General features: G+C 45.5%; 1 protein-coding gene across 4 annotated transcripts in view; it reads right to left on the reverse strand.

The window, feature by feature from the left end:
- TFCP2 (transcription factor CP2) overlaps positions 1 to 20,424 on the reverse strand; it is a 70,717-nt gene that overhangs the window by 13,589 nt on the left and 36,704 nt on the right. For 2 of the 4 annotated variants that reach the window (XM_044284680.1, XM_044284679.1), the window contains exons 7-12: positions 18,090 to 18,200; positions 11,808 to 11,896; positions 8,906 to 8,954; positions 6,851 to 6,944; positions 623 to 713; positions 185 to 294 (exon numbers count right to left, since the gene is read on the reverse strand). In XM_044284680.1, the coding sequence (XP_044140615.1) occupies positions 185 to 294; positions 623 to 713; positions 6,851 to 6,944; positions 8,906 to 8,954; positions 11,808 to 11,896; positions 18,090 to 18,200 (544 nt within the window). Of the gene's footprint in view, positions 1 to 184; positions 295 to 622; positions 714 to 6,850; positions 6,945 to 8,878; positions 8,955 to 11,807; positions 11,897 to 18,089; positions 18,201 to 20,424 lie in introns of all 4 variants that reach the window. The other 2 variants (XM_044284678.1, XM_044284677.1) reach the window with 1 other exon arrangement.

A 20,424-nucleotide genomic window follows, 5' to 3' on the forward strand; every position in this document is an offset into this window, starting at 1 on the left:
GGGGTTAGTAAGGGGTTAAGATGATAAAGATTGTTTATACTAAGCCTAATGCACTTAGCTGACACACATTGTACCCATCACGAATTCAAATACGGCGCAACTTAGGCCATATTCACACTCACATTGTAAGAAGTCACAGCGGTAACAGACATTAGCACTTCATCAGAATGCGTTATATATTTACCAAAAAAGGAACCATTTCCCTGCTCCCCATTTTCATGTTTCTGCTGCTGATGCTCCCGTAGCTGCTGTGACTCCTGGCAGACATAAATTGTGAGCCTTGGCCGTACCACCCTAATGAGTAAAGAAAAGAAAGCATGATTTAATGCTTGCGACAAACCTCCGTCATGCAAATTAGTGATCCTGGCAACGGCCACTATCAGAAAAATGTGTCCACAAACAGTGCCGCACCTGTTCACAGGTTGTGCCCGCTACTACAGCTCCGTTCCATTAAAGTGGATGGAGCCGAGCTGCAATACTGCTAATCATTTGTTGGCTCAGCTCATCAGGATCACATTCCCATTACTTCTCTGTCACTTGTAAGTAGAATGTAAGGCTATAAGTGAACACCAGCCACAAGGAAAACAGATACGTGTAAAGGAGTCAGATACGATCAGCTTACCTCCCTTTCAGTGCATTGAAGAGCCGGATCCCATCAGCAGGTCCACAGATCTGAATTACATCATCCCTAGTTAGCTTTAATAAATCTGCACCTGAAACAAACGGAAAATGTTATGGTGGCTAAGCATCAGCTATAAAATCGCATAGTTTGTAAAAGGTGCAGGGTCCATTATCTACAAAACCTATATTTATATAAAATAAAAAAATGTAGAAAAAAATAAATAAAAAAAAACCACGACTGCTACACTAGGCTGCTACACTAGGTGCCACTGTGCGACACGGCTCTTTTTTATTAGGAAGCTGGGAGCCCACAGTTTATTTAGTATATTTTTATGTATTTCAGGCATTCCACATAACAGATGCCATGCTTTTGTTTCATTAAAAGGGTTTGTCCAATGATGACCCTATTGTTTTTATTCTTTTACTTCCATGACCTATCAATTAGATTGAGTGTAAAAGGGAGCGCGCCGCTAATTCCATGGATCCCATTCATTTGGTGGCTGCATGACAGTCCAGCCTAACTGGGATTTGAGACTTCTCATATTTAAGGTAGATTTACATGGGCCAAGGAGCAGCCGATTATCGGGAAGGAAGCGTTTCTTCCCGACAGTGGGGGTGAAGCACTGGATTTACATGCAGAGATCACCTCCACAGTGAGAACGAGCGATGGCTGCTGCTATCCCCCGTCCTCATACAGCTGCATTGTTTCTGGGCAGCAGAGCGCTGTTCACACTGCACGATCTGCTGCCCGGGAACGATATTTTACTTACCTGCACAAACCGTTTCACCCCATGAATAAGAGTTTTGCTCGTTCATCGGCTGCACCTTTAGACTGGCAGATTGTCAGGAACGAGCATCCCGATCATCTGCCCCGTTATCCACCATTAAGGCTACTTTCACACTTGCGTTCGGGGCTCCGCTTGTGAGTTCCGTTTGAAGGCTCTCACAAGCGGCCCCGAAAGGATCCGTCCAGCCCTAATGCATTCTGAGTGGAAGCGGATCCGCTCAGAATGCATCAGTCTGGCACCATTTGTCCTCCGCTCAGAAGGCGGACACCTGAACGCTGCTTGCAGCGTTCGGGTGTCCGCCTGGCCATGCGGAGGCAAACGGATCCGTCCAGACTTACAATGTAAGTCAATGGGGACGGATCCATTTGAAGTTGACACAGTATGGCTAAATTTTCAAATGGATCCGTCCCCCATTGACTTTCAATGTAAAGTCAAAACAGATTTTTTGTTCATGGTAATGCAAACGGATCCGTTCTGAACGTATCTAAGCGTTTGCATTATAGGTGCGGATCCGTCTGTGCAGATACCAGACAGATCCGCCCCGAACGCAAGTGTGAAAGTAGCCTTAGCTGTTTTCACACGTCAGTGTTTGGTCAGAGATTTCCATCAGTGATTGTTAGCCAAAACTAGGATTGGAGCCTCCACAGACACAAGGTTTAAGGGAAAGATCTGCTCCCGTTCTGTGTTCTTGATCCGCACCCGGTTTGCCTCACAATTACTCATGGAAATCACTGACCAAACACTGACTGTACAAAAGCAGCCTCATGCCGCCCATACACATTCAGCAGCTGTCCTAACTCCCTCATACACATACGTTCTGATCGGCCAAACATACATGTGTATTCAATGGAGAGAGAGAAGAAAGTGGCTGTCGGACACTTCTGGCGGGGGCTTACTAAAATGATAGCCCGATCCTCCTTCCCCCCCGACAGATGATGTTGGGAGCTACCTGTACACATTGCACTGTTGGTGGACAATACAGTAATGTGTATGGAGGCCTATAGTCCAGCTCATTAAAAGTCTAAAAATATATTAGACAAACCCTTTAAAATGAAAATCTTGGGAGAACAATCTCCCACAAGTAAAATTAGAAATATTACAAATCTTAATTATGTGGAGGTCTGGCAATGTGGGGCTCCCCCTGTCCTACTGGCTTGCTACTCTGCCCTTTGTATGAATACTTCCTCTGAACATTGCAGGAAATTGAAAAAAAATAAATCAAGTGATTGATCCATGCAGGTGACAAATGTCACAAATATGTACTGGGATCCTTTAAGGGTTGATTCACATCTGCATTTAACTGATCTGGCATAGGAACAGCCTGCCAGAGCTCACTAGATCCAGCACAGCCGGGTACTGCCAGACCCCACTGACTAGAATGGGATCTGGCTGCTTTCCTGCGTGCACAGCTTTTTGTCAGAAAGTGGCCGGAGCCCTGTAGGATCCCATCATAGTCAATGGAGTCTGGCAGTGCACAGCCGCGTCCAGTACACCTCGGTAGGCTGCCCCAACAGCTAAATGTGTGAATCAGCCTTGGTGGGAAATAGGTACACATGGCCCAGTAGACTTAATACTTTCACCATGTAAGAGGACACCAATGATGATCAGCAGCGGTGACATTACATAGGTATGATGTAATCAATCTGCCCTTCACTGCAGGGTTTTCATGTTTGAGAAGATATCAGACAATCACTGCCCAAGAGCCATGACATTTTTACCTAAAACAGCATATAACTAAATTCTCAAACTAGGAAAGCCGTTCTGCACATGGAGGGGTAGATTACAGGGGTTGTCCAGGTTCAGACAACAACACTCAATGCATGCCTGAAGTAAGAAAAAGATCAATACGTACCTAGCAGATGCCATGCCGCCTCTCTGCTGCAGCCAATCAATGTCCTCATGCAGTGCACTCTATGAGGCTAGCGATTGGCTGCAGTGGTTACATGTTGCTGACGAAATATCCCCGATGTGGCTGGGTCAATGAGGGCCATCTGACAGAGTTGGAGCAGTAGCGTGGGATCTGCTAGGTATGTAATGGTCTATGCACATCCTGAGTGTTGTCCAGTTTCTTCCACAAACTATACACCCCCTCTAAGGCGGGAGAGGGCAACCGGCGGCACTCAAGCTGTTGTGAAACTTCAACTCCCAGCATGCATACTTGCTCTGCTCTTCTCAGAACTCATCAAAATAAATGGAGCATGCTGGGAATGGTAGTTTCACAACAGCTGGAGTGCCGCAGGTTGGCCACCCCTGCTCTAAGGCCCTATTTAATGACGTTAACTGGCTCAATTTGACATATGGCAGGAAAAGCTCCCGACATATACTGGGAGCCCTCAGACTATGCTTAGCGTGTACACGAGAAGATTTCCCAATGTACGGGCTAAGCAGACGTCACAAACGTAATGTGAACACAGCCTAAGCGTGAGGTTTGTGCAGTGGATCTTCTTTGGTTTAGCTTTAGTCTCTACAGAAGTGGCCAGTCATGTAGGACACTTCTCCTGGGACTGAAGTCAATGGCAATTTCCTGTAGGACAGAACATTATACCTGCAGCACAATTAACAGCAACTAGCCAAGCTATGCCTGATGAGGGGTTATCACAAAATAAAAGTGTGGACTGTGAGGCTTTACACAGAAATAACACAAGAGAATATAAAGTCTAGAAGTGTAGAAAGAGATTTGGTTGGATCTGCTAAGCAAATGTGTGTTCCAGAGGTGGAGAGCTCTGATTACGTACACTTCAGAGTGAAAAGGCTGAGCACAAAAAAAGCGGCAGTCTGGATATCCCCTCACTTACTGATCTACAGCAGCATGGAAGTGCCCACTAGACGATTCTCAAAGAAAAAGAGGGGCTGGAATAGGATCAGAATGCGGCCCACCTTAGGCTCCATTCACACGTCCACAATGCCGTTGCACATTCTGCGGAACGGAATTGCGGACCCATTCATTTCTATGTGCTGCCCGGATACGGAAATGCGGACCCGCACTTCCGGGTACGCAATCACGATCCCGAAAAAAATTGAACATATCCTATTCTTGTCCGCAATTGCGGACAAGAATAGGCATTTTCTATTAAGTGCTGGCAATGTGTGGTCTGCAAAATGCGGAACGCACATTGCCGGTGTTCGTGTTTTGCGGATCCGCAAAACACACACGGATATGTGAATAGACCCTTATGGGGCAAACAGTTCATGTAACTGGCTACACAAATATTCAAGGTCCCTTCAAAACCAATTACGTAGATGTATCTCTTTTTGGCACTATTACTGACCGTAAAAACAAAACCGTATAAATACTTAAAAAGGTATTCTTAACCTTTAAGTAACCTTGATGTTAATACCCTACTACCTGCAATTTTGATGGCCCTGACAGCAGAGGCTTAGGCTACTTTCACAATGGCGTTTTTGCTGGATCCGGCAGGGTCCAGCAAAAACGCTTCCATTACTGATAATACAACCATCTGCATCCGTTATGAACGGATCCGGTTGCATTATCTTTAACATTGCCAAGACGGATCTGTCATTAACGCCAACTGAAAGTCAATGGGGGACTGATCAGCTTTCGATTGAGTCAGAGAAAACAGATCCGTCCCCATTGACTTGCATTGGGGGTCTTGATCAGTTTCCCAGGAAAGCAAAATACAACATGTTGTGGTTTTCTCTCCGGTCTGGGAACGCAACTAAACGGAATGCATTTTGGAGCATTCTGTATTGTTTAGTTCAGTTTTGTCCCCATTGACAATGAATGGAGACAAAACTGAAGCGTTTTTTTTCCCCCCAGTATTGAGCCCCTATGACGGATCTCAATACCGGAAAACTTAAACGCTAGTGTGAAAGTACCCTTACACAACCAGGCAGACGGTTTAATTTTACCGGGCAAAGATGCTGTATCGGACAGCTTTCCGAAAACTGCTTAAGGCTCCCTTACAGGCAGACAAAGAGGGCAATTATCAGGAACAATCCAATCCTTTCATTCCTGATAATTGCCTGTTCATCAGAGGGGGTGAGGGTTGCATTTACATGCAGCAATCACCTCCGCTATACAGGGAAGAGGGATGGCTACTGCTATCGCTCATCCCCATAGAAAAATCATTGTTTCTAGATAGCAGAGCCTTGTTTACGCAAAGAATCATTTAGGTGTCCACATCAGCGATGCTTTCACCTGATGAACGATCATTTGCTTGTTAATTGGGGGATTGGCAGCACCTTTACACAGGAAAAATATTGGAATCGAGCGTTCTTACGAATGCCCTTTCCCGATAATTACCCTGATGGATGTCCCATGTAAAGGCCTTAAAAAAACAGAATGGTCTTTCCTGCCCACAGCAACCCATTACTATGCAGCTTCCATGTTTAAAAAGAGGACCTGTCACCACTCCTGACACGCCTGTTTTAATAGCTACCTGCATTCCCCGTGTAATAACAATTCTGGAGCATCTATTCTTACGTCTGTATGTTATGCCAATCCTTTATTATTTCTACTAGAAGTCATGAATAAATTGCTAGCAGTCTGCAGTAAGGGTACAGAGGGGTGGTAACCAGTTGGGGGGGGGGGGTCCCTGCACAGACTCACTCTATCCAGTGCTGCCATTGTCAGTCTGTGCAGGGACCCCCCCCCCCCCCCCCCCTCCCCAACTTGTTACCACCCCTCTGTACCCTTACTGCAGACTGCTAGCAATTCATTCCTAACTTGTAGCACTCTATCCAGTGCTGCCATTGTCAGTCTGTGCAGGTACACCCCTCCCCCCCCCCCCCCCAACTTGTTACCCCCCCTCTGTACCCTTACTGCAGACTGCTAGTAATTCATTCCTAACTTGTAGTTGAAATAATAAAGGAACGGCACAACATAGAGCCATAAGAATAGATGCTTCAGAATTATTATTACTTGGGAAACGCATGGAGCTATTAGAACAGGCATGTCTGGAATGGTGAAAGGTCCTCTTTAAGAGGACTATAAGTAATAAAAGCTGCACTGTAGGTGGATGACATAGGCAACATCATTTTTCCTTTAGGACAATTTTATGAATCTCCTCTTATGCCAAACCAAAGTCAAAAACTTAAAGCTAGAATGTAAGTGTGCCAGGATGGATATAGGACATCTAGCATATAGGGTACATGAGAGAAAATACGGTACATCTTTGAACTATCCCGTTGTACAGTAAAAGCCAATAAGCATCTGCCTTGACATTCGCACCACGTCCAGGTACAGAGGGCAATGACTAGCTGTAACCCACAACTGGCAGGAGCCGCGTCTACAGTCAGGATGGTTCCACCGTTTGCCTTGCCACCCAGAGCACTATTTTTTTTCATGCTCAGCCATTTTTCACCCATGTGGGAGAGAAGTATACTGAAGTATATGGAGCTGGGGAGGGAGAGAAAGTAGGTTGCAGGTTGAGGGAAGGTGAAACAGCACTGCATTAACACTTTTCCTCCTAGGGAATTACCTGAGAAATTTGTGAATAGCCGCGAGAATGCAGCAAATCTATTTCTATGTAGCCACTGTTGTGCCTCCTGAGGGGTTGATGTAGGCAAGAGGTTCTACAAGAGAAATGCATAAAGAGAGCTCCACAAAACTCCATTCTGTACATTAAGGTAACAAATAAGTAGGGCATTTCCTCTTCTAGAAGACTGTGCTGAACCTGCAATGAGGTCCTTGTGTGCGCCGTCACACCTTCTCGCTACATGTCTTATGCAAAATTTGTCCAGCGCTAAAAACTGGTATACATACGCAGAGGTGATCAAACCAAAGCCCCAACGGTGCTCACACTGCACGTGTCCTTAACAAGAGTCTGCTGCAAAGTCTACAATTATTGGGAAGCGCTCACTGGAATACAGCCCAGCCTGCTATAGCCACCTAGCTGCAAATACTGTAATGTTTCATTAATGGCCGGCTCTGTATAATATGCATATCATTTTATTTATAAAATAATTCACATAAAAATATCAACTGTGCAATCTAAAAAAATAAAAACATACATATGCAGTATATGTAATCGCGTATAGTATAGCTATTGTAATCACAGTCCCTCTTTTGGTTCGTGTTGCGGAGCATTGCGTGAGCTCCGCAACGGGAACCAAAAGAGGGACTGTGATTACAATTGCTATTACATGACATACTGCATATGTAGGTTTTAATAAATAAATAAATTATATATATATATATATATATATATATATATATATATATATATATATATATAATTTTTTTTTTTTTGATTGCACAATTGGTATTTTTATGTGAATTATCTGCTGCAAAGTCGCCTTCAAACTAATCACAATGCCTAGCTCCGAAATCTATTGAGGCCAGGACAGAGTATTCTGCACATGTGCCAAGTTAAGAGCTAACAGCACAGGCGCGGGATTTCAGGGCCAGGTGCATTGACAGTGAGGAAGCATAGCCCTGTCAATCAAATTAGACTGGGAAAGTTGCTTGGAGGGAAAAAAATAAAAAATTTAGCAGCTATGGGTCACTGAGCGGCTCAGGGACCACCCTCGAAGCCCTCAAATCTTAATTTGCCTATGGATTAAAAGATGATTTTCTCCGAACTGCAGTGTCAGACCTGATAACCGGTCTACAATATAAGGAGCCAGCCCTACAGGGCATGAGGGTTAGTCTGAAAGCAATTTTATATCGGAGACTCTTTTTAAGAACAAATCTATATAGACACATGTATGTACATTAAGTGTATGTGCCTGCTTCTTCCGACACAGCCCCACACGGCAGAGAAAAGGTTAGCACTTAGGCCTCATGCACACAACAGTATTTTTTTCACGGTCCGCAAAACAGGGTTCCGTTGTTCCGTGATCCGTGTCCGTTTTTTCTTCCGTGTGTCTTTCTTGATTTTTGGAGAATCACCAGACCAGAAAAGTGAAAAAAAAAAAAAAACCAGACACGGACGACAATCTTGTGTGCCTCCGTGTTTTTTCATGGACCCATTGACTTGAATGTCCGCGAACCGTTGTCCGTCAAAAAAAAAAGGACAGGTCATATTTTTTTGATGGACAGGAAACTCGGATCACGGACGCGGATGACAAACGGTGCATTTTCCGAGTTTTCAACGGACCCATTGAAAGTCAATGGGTCCTCAGAAAATCACAGAAAACGGAACAACGGACACTGATGCACACAACGGTCGTGTGCATGAGGCCTTAGTCTTACACATCAACAGTACTAGGGAAGAAGACTGGCATTTTCTACATTGAATCTAGGTGTTAGGGTCTCCATGAATGTATATAGGTGACCATACGGTAAGTAGATTTTTGGGTAGGGGGCCTCAACCCATGACGACATTTTGATGGCATTGCGGAAGACCTACACAGTGGTGACACCAGACAACATAGACCTTTGTGCTTTGGGCATAGGCATGCTATTACAGGCCTCATGTTCAAAATGAATTGCACCAAAAGTGCAGTGTAATGGGGTGGGCACATGTACCTTTCAAGGCCTGATCAAACAGAAGAGAGACAAGTACCTGAACGGAGGTCAGTGCTGCACTTACATCAATGATGGGTGCGGGTGGTTCAGGTTGGTGGTTTGGAGAACCATTACTGGAAAACAGAAGAAATTATCCTTAAATATTAATCAAACGAGACACCATTTTTATGTAAACTAGCCATACCTGGTATATAGCAGTGCCTCAACACTGCAAGGGTTCCCACCAACCAAAAACCTGCCGAACATGAAGTCCCCTGCGGTTTTATTTCTAACCAAAGGCAATCCTTACATTTACTATAGGGTGTGAAGGATTTGCCATAGAGGGAGCTTCCGACTGTATACCTCTGGTATTAATATGGCCAGAAATCATGCTGTGGTACAGCTATGTAGTGTAGGTATAGAGAAGAAATTGTGCTGGGTGGAAGGATTTAAAATGGTGCATCGGCTATAAAGCTGTGAAGATAATACATGTGGCCATAAACATACCGTGGTAAACACGTGACACCTACAAACAGGTCAGGCCTCATTCAGATGGCCATAATGTGGGTGCATACTAGTGGCTGTATTACAGCTGTAAATCCTAGACTGACCACGGACCTGATGACCCAAACTAACAGCATCACAGGGATCAAGGATGCTATAACTCTCGATCCCCTCGTGAGCCACTGATTGGCTGCAGAAATCACATGTTGTCGATGTGACCTCATCGCTATAACCAGGTAAAGAAATTTATACATAAAAAAAAAAAAAAAAATGCTCTTATTTTATTGCATTGCTTGCCATTGCCCCGTTTTATCTTGAAAACAGACAACCCCTTTAAGAATTAAAGGTTTTCTGAGAACAGAAGAAAAATTACTAAATGGCTGAAATGCCATAAACTAAGTAAAGAACCGATATTCACCTGATAAACCTGTTTATGCGCTTACCTTGGTGTAGTCGTTAGCGCAAAAGCAGTTTAACCCTGTGACCCCTGCAGCCAATCACTAGCCTTAGGCCTGTCTTACAAAGCCGACAGGCTGCACCAGCTGGACAAAAAACGCTGTGCGCAGCAGCATTTGACAGGGCATTACTCGGCATATTTGTTGGATTGTGGCCGGATAACTGTCGGACCCCATTATAGGTTAATGGGGCAAGACGGCAGCCTCCAGCAAATATGCCGATCGGCAAACACAAATATGAAACAAGACTTAGCTGTCTCGAGCTGTATACCATCAAGGTCAGTAAAGGGAACCCATCACCATGAAAATGCATACTAAATAGCAAGCAGTATGTTAGGCTGGGTTCACTTCACAGTTTTCCCCCCTCTGTTTAACGTATACAAAAAAGTATACATGAAACGGATGCCTCAGACTGATGCCATACAGTAGCATCCGTTCACCATAGAGTACCACTGTAAAAACTGTATACCTCGAACAGGGGCATAAAATGGGATGTGAACCCACCCTTCTAGAGCAGGAGCGCAGACACCATGTTCAATGTTTAATTGGCTGCAGGGTCACACTGGTAGACGAGCATGTCTTCTCCAACAAGGACCACCAGAGGAGCGGCACTGGAGTGGAGGGGATTTATCAGGCAAGAACAGGTATGCAATTTTAAGCAAATTTACTCCATTAAGGGCCATTTCACACTTGCGTTCTTTTCTTACGGCATAGAGTTCCGTCATCGGGGCTCTATGCCGGAAGAATCCTGATCAGTTTTATCCTAATGCATTCTGAATGGAGAGAAATCCGTTCAGGATGCATCAGGAGGTCTTCAGTTAAGGACCGGAACGTTTTTTGGCCGGAGAAAATACCGCAGCATGCTGCGCTTTTTGCTCCGGCCAAAAATCCTGAAGACTTGCCGCAAGGCCGGATCCGGAATTAATGCCCATTGAAAGGCATCGATCCGGACTTAAGCTAAACGTCGTTTCGGCGCATTACCGGATCCGACGTTTAGCATTTTCTTAATGGTTACCATGGCTGCCGGGACGCTAAAGTCCTGGCAGCCATGGTAAAGTGTAGTGGGGAGCAGCATACTTACCGTTCGTGCGGTTCCCGGGTGCTCCAGAGTGACGTCAGGGCGCCCCAAGCGCATGGATCACGTGATCGCATGGCACGTCATCCATGCGCATGGGGCGCTCTGACGTCATTCTGGAGCGCCCCGGGAGCCGCACGGACTGTAAGTATACCGCTCCCCACTACTACTATGGCAACCAGGACTTTAATAGCGTCCTGGCTGCCATAGTAACAATGAAAGCATTTTGAAGACGGATCAGTCTTCAAATGCTTTCAGTTCACTTGCGTTTTTCCGGATCGGGCGTGTAATTCCGGCAAGTGGAGTACACGCCGGATCCGGACAACGCAAGTGTGAAAGAGGCCTTAGCAAGTTTGTTTTCTCCAATCTAAAAACCCCTTTCATTTGCAAAGAAAAAGAATCAGGATTTTCTCAGCTCATGAAGAGTTCAGCATTTAGTCTGAAATTACTGGATTCCACGATATGGAGCACAAATCTAGACAAGGAAACAGCCAAATCCCTATATACAGCATAATCCAATTCCAACCAGGTCAAATAATGTCAATGGGTTTTCCAGGACTTAACTACTAATGATCTATCCTTAGGATAGATCTCCATTATCAGACTGGTGGGGAGCCCGACTCCCAATGGATCAGCAGGGTGGCCTCTTTGTAATACACAAATCACCGCGCTCCCACTCAGCGGCTCTGCTTCATTTTGCAGCTCAATTCCATTTACTTGCTGAAAAGCCACATGACAAATGGACATGATGTCACAGGTCTATGAAGAGGCTGCAGCACTCAAAGTGCCACAGCCCCGTCAAAAAGCTGACTGGCAATATCGCCGGAAGTCACCCCCCCCCCCCCCCCCCCCAAGTTCCGATTATAAAGGACCAATCCTGACGGTAGATTAATATAGAATTCCTGGAAAACCCATTTAAAGTATAGTTTGTATGAATGCAGGAGACCACTTACCCTTCACTAATTGTAAAACTATTGTGTGAACTATTAAATCCGGGGGAAGGAGCATTGGGGACATACGTGATCTCAGGCCACGGTGAGCACTGCAAACAACAAAGATACAAACAATGAAGAAAATTATCACAATTGGAATGATTCTTGTATCAGTTCCTCATGGATTTCGAAGTCTCAGTCCAGTCATTTAATGGGAAGCTTCACTGATTTCATACAGAAAGTATTTCGGGAATTGTATAACATTTCATTATACAAAAACACTTTTTTGCCCAAACTGTACTAACTTTTAAACCTCTACAACCCTGAAAGGTTTATTCCGGTTGGTCCACAGTATAAAGGAATAACTATTAGATCGATGGGGGTCCTATCCGTGGGAACCCCACCATTCACGAGAACCGCCCACACACAAACAATATAAGCGGAGTGGGCGGTGCGGCATGTGCGTGGCTGCTCTATTCTTTCTACGGGAGTGCCGAAGTACAGCTCTCCTCTATATCCAGAACTCCCATAGAAATTTATAGAGCCTCTGGGTGCAAGGCCAACCGGCTGCTCCATTTATTTTGGGAGGCTACAGGGCTCTCGTGATTGGTGGGATCCCACCGATCTAATAGTTATCCCCTATCCTGTGGGGAGGGGATAACTTGATATAACTGGAATACCCCTTTAAATTAAAGCTATGCTAAAACTAAAAACTATCGAGAAAAGTAAACATATGATAAGCCTACCCACACAGTTTGTCAGTCTGCAGGATTTTCCAAAAGGCCCTGACACAGTTATGTAAAAGATATTGCAAAGAACAAAGGCGTTCATTTGATTTCATCCATTTTCAACTGGAAGTAGGGCTGGGCGATGAACAGAATTCATTCAATTAATTTGCCCTTGCAGGGCAAAAACGCACACTCCTATGGTGTCGTTCTGTGTTGCCGTCAATAAAAACTACAATTCGCAAAAAACAAGCACTCATATGGCAATAGAATTTATCACCAGAAGAATACCTAGTAGGCCTGAGGCATAAGCGGTAATAAAATCCTGGCGCAGGTGGACATGATGACGTCATTGCGCGCCTGTGACGGGACGCAGTGCAGTGTCGTGTGCACACCTGCCTCACCATCCTGGCCCGTCCCATCTGTGAGTGAGCACCGGGACACAGGTATTCGCTTTTAACAGTTTTTTTTTTTTGTGCGCGCTAACTAAGGGGGACAGTGTGGGGGAAAGTTACTGCCTGGGGGACATCATTTTTGGGGACACTATACAGGCATTATTACCTGGAGCACAATATAGGGTGTTATTACTGGGGCACTCTAGGGGGCATTATATTTACTGTAGACACTATAGGGACATTTTGGGTACTTAAACTGGTGTAAAGTAGAACTGGCTTAGTAGCCCATAGCAACCAATCAGATTCCACCTTTAATTTTTGACAACTCCTGTGGAAAATAAAAGGTAGAATCTGATTGGTCGATATGGGCATCTAAGCCAGTTCTACTTTACACCAGTCCGGGTCACTATTATTTCAGCAGTATAGTACCTGGGGCATTGGGGAGCACAACAGGCACAGTAATTGGAGTGGCAGCAGGATGACCTTGTCGGGACACTAGGATGGCGAGGTTGGACAAATTGAGAAATCTATCGTGTCTGTGTAAACAAACTCTGTAGAGACGAGATGTGGCTGAAATAATTAGTCATGGCGGTCTGGGTCAAAAGGAGGAGAGGAAGAAAGAGAACGTCTGACTGGAGGAGATGTCACTGGATGCAACAGGTATGTGGTGCTGTATTCTCCTATATGTAGAGCTGGCTCACTACTGTGACCTGCGTCTCATCTTCTCCTCCAAGTCTTTTTTATTATAAACTAGCTGAAGGACCCGGCTTTGCTCGGGTATATTTAATTTAATGTTTGTGTGTGTCGTTAAAAGATAAACACTATCCACTATAACCGTGACATCTACAGCAAAAAACAGTGACCTCCACAGCCCCCCACAGTGCCCCGTCCCTTAAAATTGGACCTCCACGGCAGCCCACCCACTTAACTTTGACCTTTACAGCAGCCTTCCCCTTTAACAGTGACTTTCACAGCATAGTGGGAGGGGGCGTGGCCTAACCAGATGGAGGGGCGTGTCCTTTTGAACAGCTCACTCTAAGACAGTAGCACAGTACTGTGAGTGTGAGCTGCAGGGAAAAAGTCACCCTCCCTTAGTGCTCCAAATGGCGACCAAAATGGTCAAAGCGACTTAGAATTTACAAAAGTCTTGTCGCCATTTGCGACTAGACCCGCCGCAGCTCCACAGTTGAATACAGCGGCGGGGCACAGGAGATGATAGCTCTCTGCCCCACCGCCGATGTTCTTCTCAGCAGCGCAGTGGAGAAGGAGTCTCTCCCTCCCCCTGTGCTGCTGCCGCCAATAAGAGGGGAGACTGGAGGAGGAGGGGCTGTGGCCACTGCGCCACCAATGAAGATAACTGACCTGTTAATACAAATACAGGAGGCGGGTGCCGGAATCACATAGCCAGGACCCGACCTCTACCAGAGGGATCTGCGATCAGCGGCAGTTAATCCCTCAGGTGCTGCCCTCCCCCTCTTCATTGGTGATTCAGTGGTAGCCCCAGCAGTGTAATCCTGGGGCTCCGATCAGTTACCATGGCAGCCAGGACGCTCCTGAAGCCCTGGCTGCTATAGTAAGCTCCCTGCTGCCGTGTGCACAAAGCACAGAGCAGCAGTGAGAGGGGTGAAGTCCTATTCACCCCTGATAGAGCTCTATTAGGGTGAATAGGACAAGGGTTCCAGCCCCTAAGGGGGCTAATAGTAAGTAAAAAAATAAACACACTAAATATTAAGTTTAAATCCCCCCTTTCCCAATTTTACATATAAAATATATAAACAATAAATATTACATAACGCTGCGTCCAAACTATGAAAAAATTTCTCCTATTCGGTGAACGCCGTAACAGAAATAAATAAAAACCATGCAATTCGCCATTTTTTTGTCACCTTGTCACCCCAAAAAATACGATAGAACTGTTCTATTATGGGCCGAGCATTTTATAAAATGCGAAACGCACATGGCTTAGCGTAGCGTTTTCACAATACCAAAATTTTGATTCTGTTTCGATTTGGCGACTAAAAATTTTATTTGGCTCCTAAATTTTTCAGTTCAGGAGCCAATGGCTACTAGGTATTTTTTTTTGTCTGGAGCACTGATCCTCCCTCCCACCCCTGCAGCTGACAGATGTAGTTGATTTTTACCTTCATTTTTTCAACCCCTGTCGGCTGAGGAGTGGGAGGGGGCATGGCCTATCGGGGGCATGTCCTTTTAAACAGCTCACTTTAAGAGTGGTAGGCTACTTTCACACTTGTAGGAACTGCTTGCCGGATCACTCTACTGCAAGGCAAAACGTATGCCAACTGATGGCATTTGTAAGGCTACTTTCACACTGCCGTTTCAGGGTCCGCCTAAGAGATCCGTTTCAAGTCTCTCAAACGACCCCAAACGGATCAGTTTAGCCACATTGCATTCTGATGCGGATCCATTCAGAATGCATCAGTTTTGCTCCGTTGCGCCTCCATTCCGCTCTGCTTGTAGCGTTTTGGTGTCCGCCTGGTGGTGCGGAGCCATACAGATCCGTCCTGACTTACAATGTAAGTCAATGGGGACGGATCTGTCTACATTGACACAATATCGGTGCACGTGTAAACGGATCCGTCCCCCATTGACTTTCAATGTAAAGTCAGGACGGATCCGTTCGACTTACACTTAGACTTTTTTTGACTAAGTGTATGCAGACGGATCTGTACTGAACGGATACCATCGTTTGCATTTATAGGTGCAGATCCGTCTGTGCAGATACCAGACGGATCCACACCTATCGCAGGTGTGAAAGTAGCCTAAGACTGATCAGGATTCTGATTACCCGTATTTTTCGCCCTATAAGATGCACCGGCCCATAAGACGCACCTAGGTTTTTGAGGAGGAAAATAAGAAAAAATATTTTTAACCAGAAGGTGTGCTTTTGGTGGGTTTTCAACTAATGCTGGTCTGTGCATGACACTACTATGGGGGATCTGTGGATGGCACTGTTATGAAGGTGGGGAGAATCTGGGGAGGGCACTGTTATGGGGGGGGGTGGATCTGAGGAGGGCACTGTTATGAGGGGGGGGTGGATCTGTGGAGGGCACTGTTATGGGGGGGGGGGGGGGATCTGAGGAGGGCACTGCTATATATGTGTCACCCACAGATCCCCCACCCCATAACAGTGCCATCCACATATCCCCCACCCCATAACAGTGGAATCCACATATGCCCTAATATACCGGAGCTAAACCTGTGGGAGGGGGAAGGAAGGAGGGGCCAGTGGCATGCAAATGCGGCGGGGCCGATGCGGTCACTGTACTCCGGCCCAGCCGCTCACTCACTGCTTTATTGCCTAAACCTCATAATAATAATAATAATGACTTTAATTGAAGTTCCGATCCCCAGCCCCATCTGTACTACTTACTAAATGTCCTGTAGCAGGCAGAGCAGGGCGGGCGGCCAGCCGGCTGTAACTCACTGATGTCACGTGCCTGCGCCGCCTACTTTATGAATGAAGTAGGTGGTGCAGTCACGTGACATCAGCGAGTTACGGCCGGCCGCCTGCCCTGCCACAGGACATTTAGTAAGTAGTACAGATAGGGGGTGGGGATTGGAACTTCAATTAAAGTTATTATAAAAGGTTTAGGCATTAAGGAAGTGAGTGAGCGGTGCGGCCGGAGTACCGCACCGACCCCCCGCCGCACTTGCATGACACCGGCCCCTCCTCCCTCCCGCTGATACATCGCAGTCTGCGATGCAAAATGGCAGCATTCACCCCATAAGACGCAGGGGCATTTCCCCCCACTTTTGCGTCTTATGGGGTGAAAAATACGGTAGTCCTAAAAATGCCTGATCAGTCAGAAAAATTCATTGAAATGCCGGATTCGTCTTTCCGGTGTCATCCGGCAAAACGGATCCAGCAAATTTTTTTTTCCACCTTTTTTTTTCGGTCTGCGCAAGGACGGATCCGTGGCTTATATCTGGGGGCAGGGTTTTAAGTCTTTTGGGGGTGGACACATTGTGGCAGGGGGCGTGTCTGGGCTCCTTCCTGCAAGAGCAACGCCCCTCTGGGCACCTTACTGGCTCATTTGCATACCAAATAAACTGGATTTTCAGAGGATAAAACCATCTATTGCTGGAACAAAGGCACATCTTGAAATAAGGTACTAAGTGCTATTAGGCCATGGCTTTACTTCAATAGCGATTATCCTTGTGACAGATTTCCTTTAAAGCTCTCCTACAGCAGTGAAGATAAATGGCTGGGTTGTTATGGAAACCTGGAGTAAAACTGTATGTGGAGACTGAAGGACCTGAGAGCTTCTATTGGCTGATAAGGGTCATGTGACCAGGCTTTTATTGGCAAATTTTTTTTTTGGGGAATATCTCGTCCTAGAGAGCCGAGACCCGGTCTAAAACCTTCCCGGACACCTGATGTACCCGTTTGCCAAATTTCATGATTGTAAATGCGACTGTGCGGATTCCTGTAGCGGACATACACACACACATACTCTCAGCTTTATATATTAGAATATATTTACGATATTTTAAATTTGGCAACTAAAAATTAAATTTAGCTCCTACATTTTTTCAGTTTAGGAGCCGTTGGCTTCTGGGTATTTTTTCTTAGTCTGCAGCACTGACCAAACTAAATGGGGTTGCAGCGTGGATCACAAGTTGCTACGCCCACATAATCACAAAAAATCCAGTAGTTTTTTTTTATTTTTTACGATTGAGGTTGCAGTCATGGAAACTTGCAAATGACAGTGTGACCCCATTCAGTTCAGTGCACTGCTACACCGCAATCTTCGGTTGTGTGATGGGCGTCATGGCAAAGATCGCCATGTACCCTCAACCATAGAATAAGTCTTTATTTCTTAGTTTTGACAGTAAAATGAGAAAATGGGATTAAAGGATATCAAGGAAGGAACGGCTGGGATTTTATTTCTGTGCATATTTTCTATGTTTAGCGTTACCTCTTTCACCTCACAAAATAAAGGTGAGCAGAGATCCTCCCAGGTAAGTAGTGTATTTTCGTGACCTTCACGCATGCCCAAAACTTTTGGCTCATACAATTATCATTAATATTCCATAACATCGTCTTTGGTTGCTGACCAGCAAAGATCACAGAGATTAAAATCGAAAGGCATGGTGGCAGTAATCTGTATTACTGTGTCAGGATTTTATTTTTATTTTTTTTTACTAAACCAGTCAATTACCTCTGTTAAAATGGTGGTCTCATAGGAGGGCTGATATTTCTCCTTCTCTTGTGGCGTTCGCTTTTCCATCTTTTCTCTGTCCGTTTTCTGCTTTCGGTCTGCTCCTTTAGGCTACAAGAGTAGAGAAACCATTTAATAACATTCAAACAGTAATAAAAAATAATAATCACATTAGACCTGATAAAGGGTCGTTCCGATGGGGAGATGGTCATTGACGTTCTAAATAGGCAGGTCCTAATACCCATTAATAATTGACAAGTGAAGGGAAGAAGTAGTGTCCCACAGACACTTACACAATCGTAACAGTCTTTTTAATAGACTAGGTGCACACTTTCTGTATGATTGTGCTCCAGCGTAAGAACAGAATACCATAACCGCCGGATCTGGCATATGCTGGACACTGCTGGCCTCACATGAATCCCATTCACTAGAATGGGGTCCATCGGGTTTCCAGAATTAATATCGGCATTTTGCTGGATGAAATACTGCTGCGTGCTGCGGTATTCTGCGCTTTTTTTATTGCCCGATTCTACAACTGAACCGCCACTGCGGATTTGCACCTAACCTAAATAATAACAAGGTATCAGACAGCAAAGGAAGATGTACATTTACATGGAAGATTTCCTCTAATCTGGTATCTAACAGTGCACAGACTTAGGACTCAAAGCTCAGGGATGGGTGTGTGGCTGGGGCGTCTCCCTGGGAAGTCAGTGGCTGCCATGTAGCCGCTAAACCCCAACACACACTACGGTCAATTTAACAAGACGCCAATTTGCCTATTTGTATATTTTAGGAGTGTGGGAGGAAACTAGGGGTGGGCGATATAAACTATATACGATAATATCGTCATCAATTCAGCCGACGATATGGATTTTAGTTATATCGCCATATCGCGATCGATAACCACGGAGCGGTAGTGAATTGAAGAAGCTTCTCACCGCTCCGTGGCCTCCCGACTCTGAACCGCACTGCAGGGCCTTTCGTTCACAGATCTTCAGTGCGCTGGCTGACACTGTGACGTCAGGTCCCTCCCAATGCATGCTGGGAAGAAGACTCGGCCAGTCTCCTGCGGACTCCATCAGCCAGCCGTGCAGGAAAGGTAAGTAGCAGGGACCCGAATCTACCGGGGATGGGGGTGATTGGCAATGGCATGGGGCTGATGGCACTGGCTGTGGGACATGATGATGGTGGCAATGGCACATGGGGCTGATGGTGTTAGCTGGGGGACATGATGATGGTGGCAATGGCACATGGGGCTGATGGCGCTGGCTGGGGGACATGATGATGGTGGCAATGGCACATGGGGCTGATGGCACTGGCTGGGGGACATTATGATGGTGGCAATGGCACATGGGGCTGATGGTGTTAGCTGGGGGACATGATGATGGTGGCAATGGCACATGGGGCTGATGGCGCTGGCTGGGGGACATGATGATGGTTGCAATGGCATGGGGATGATGGCACTGGGACATGATGGTGGCAACGGCACGGGGCTGATGAAGTTTTGTAATTTGTATATATACAAAAGAAAATATATCACGATATATCGCACATGCTTCAAATTATATTGCGATATAGATTTTAGGCCATATCGCCCAGCCCTAGAGGAAACCCATCCAAACACAAGGAGAACATACAGACTCCATGCAGATGTTATCCCCGATCGGATTCGAACCTGGGACTCCATTGCTGCAGGGCACCAGTGCTAACCACTAGCCACCGTGCTGTAGAGAGAAACAATTATAAGATGACTCTGGCTAACAAACAAGCGATAATGACATGTTTTAGTAAAGCTGAAAGGAAGGCACTTTGTGTGACCGGCCTTAGAGGTTTGATCAGATGTTATGGATGTTTTAATGAAATGAAGTTTTATACAGACTTCCCAGTGTCTGAGTGCAGAATATACTATCTTACCACATCCAAGTAAGGCTACTTTCACACTTGCGTTGTCGTTTTCCGTTCAGGATGCATCAGCACGTCTTACATTCTGTCATCATACCGTTTTGTGACCAGACACAAAACCGCTCCAAGTTGCGGTTGTGTGTCCGGTCATAAAAATGGATCCGGCACTAAAACAGTTTATCCGTTTTTTATGTAGCGTAAAAAAAAAAAAAAACCTGTCAGTCACCCATTGACTTTCAATGTATTTAGTAATGTATCAGGTTTTTTTCCCCATTTTTATTTTACAAAACCGCATCCTAACGGAACAGATACATCCTGATGTGCAAAATCAAAACGGGTCCATTTAATTCCTGTATTGAGATCCTCTGCCGGATCTCAATACCGGAATTAACAACGCAAGTGTGAAAGTAACTGCTAGTTTTTTTTTCGTTCT

Source organism: Bufo gargarizans, chromosome 3 (assembly GCF_014858855.1).
Source record: "Bufo gargarizans isolate SCDJY-AF-19 chromosome 3, ASM1485885v1, whole genome shotgun sequence".
NCBI classification, from domain to species: domain Eukaryota; kingdom Metazoa; phylum Chordata; class Amphibia; order Anura; family Bufonidae; genus Bufo; species Bufo gargarizans.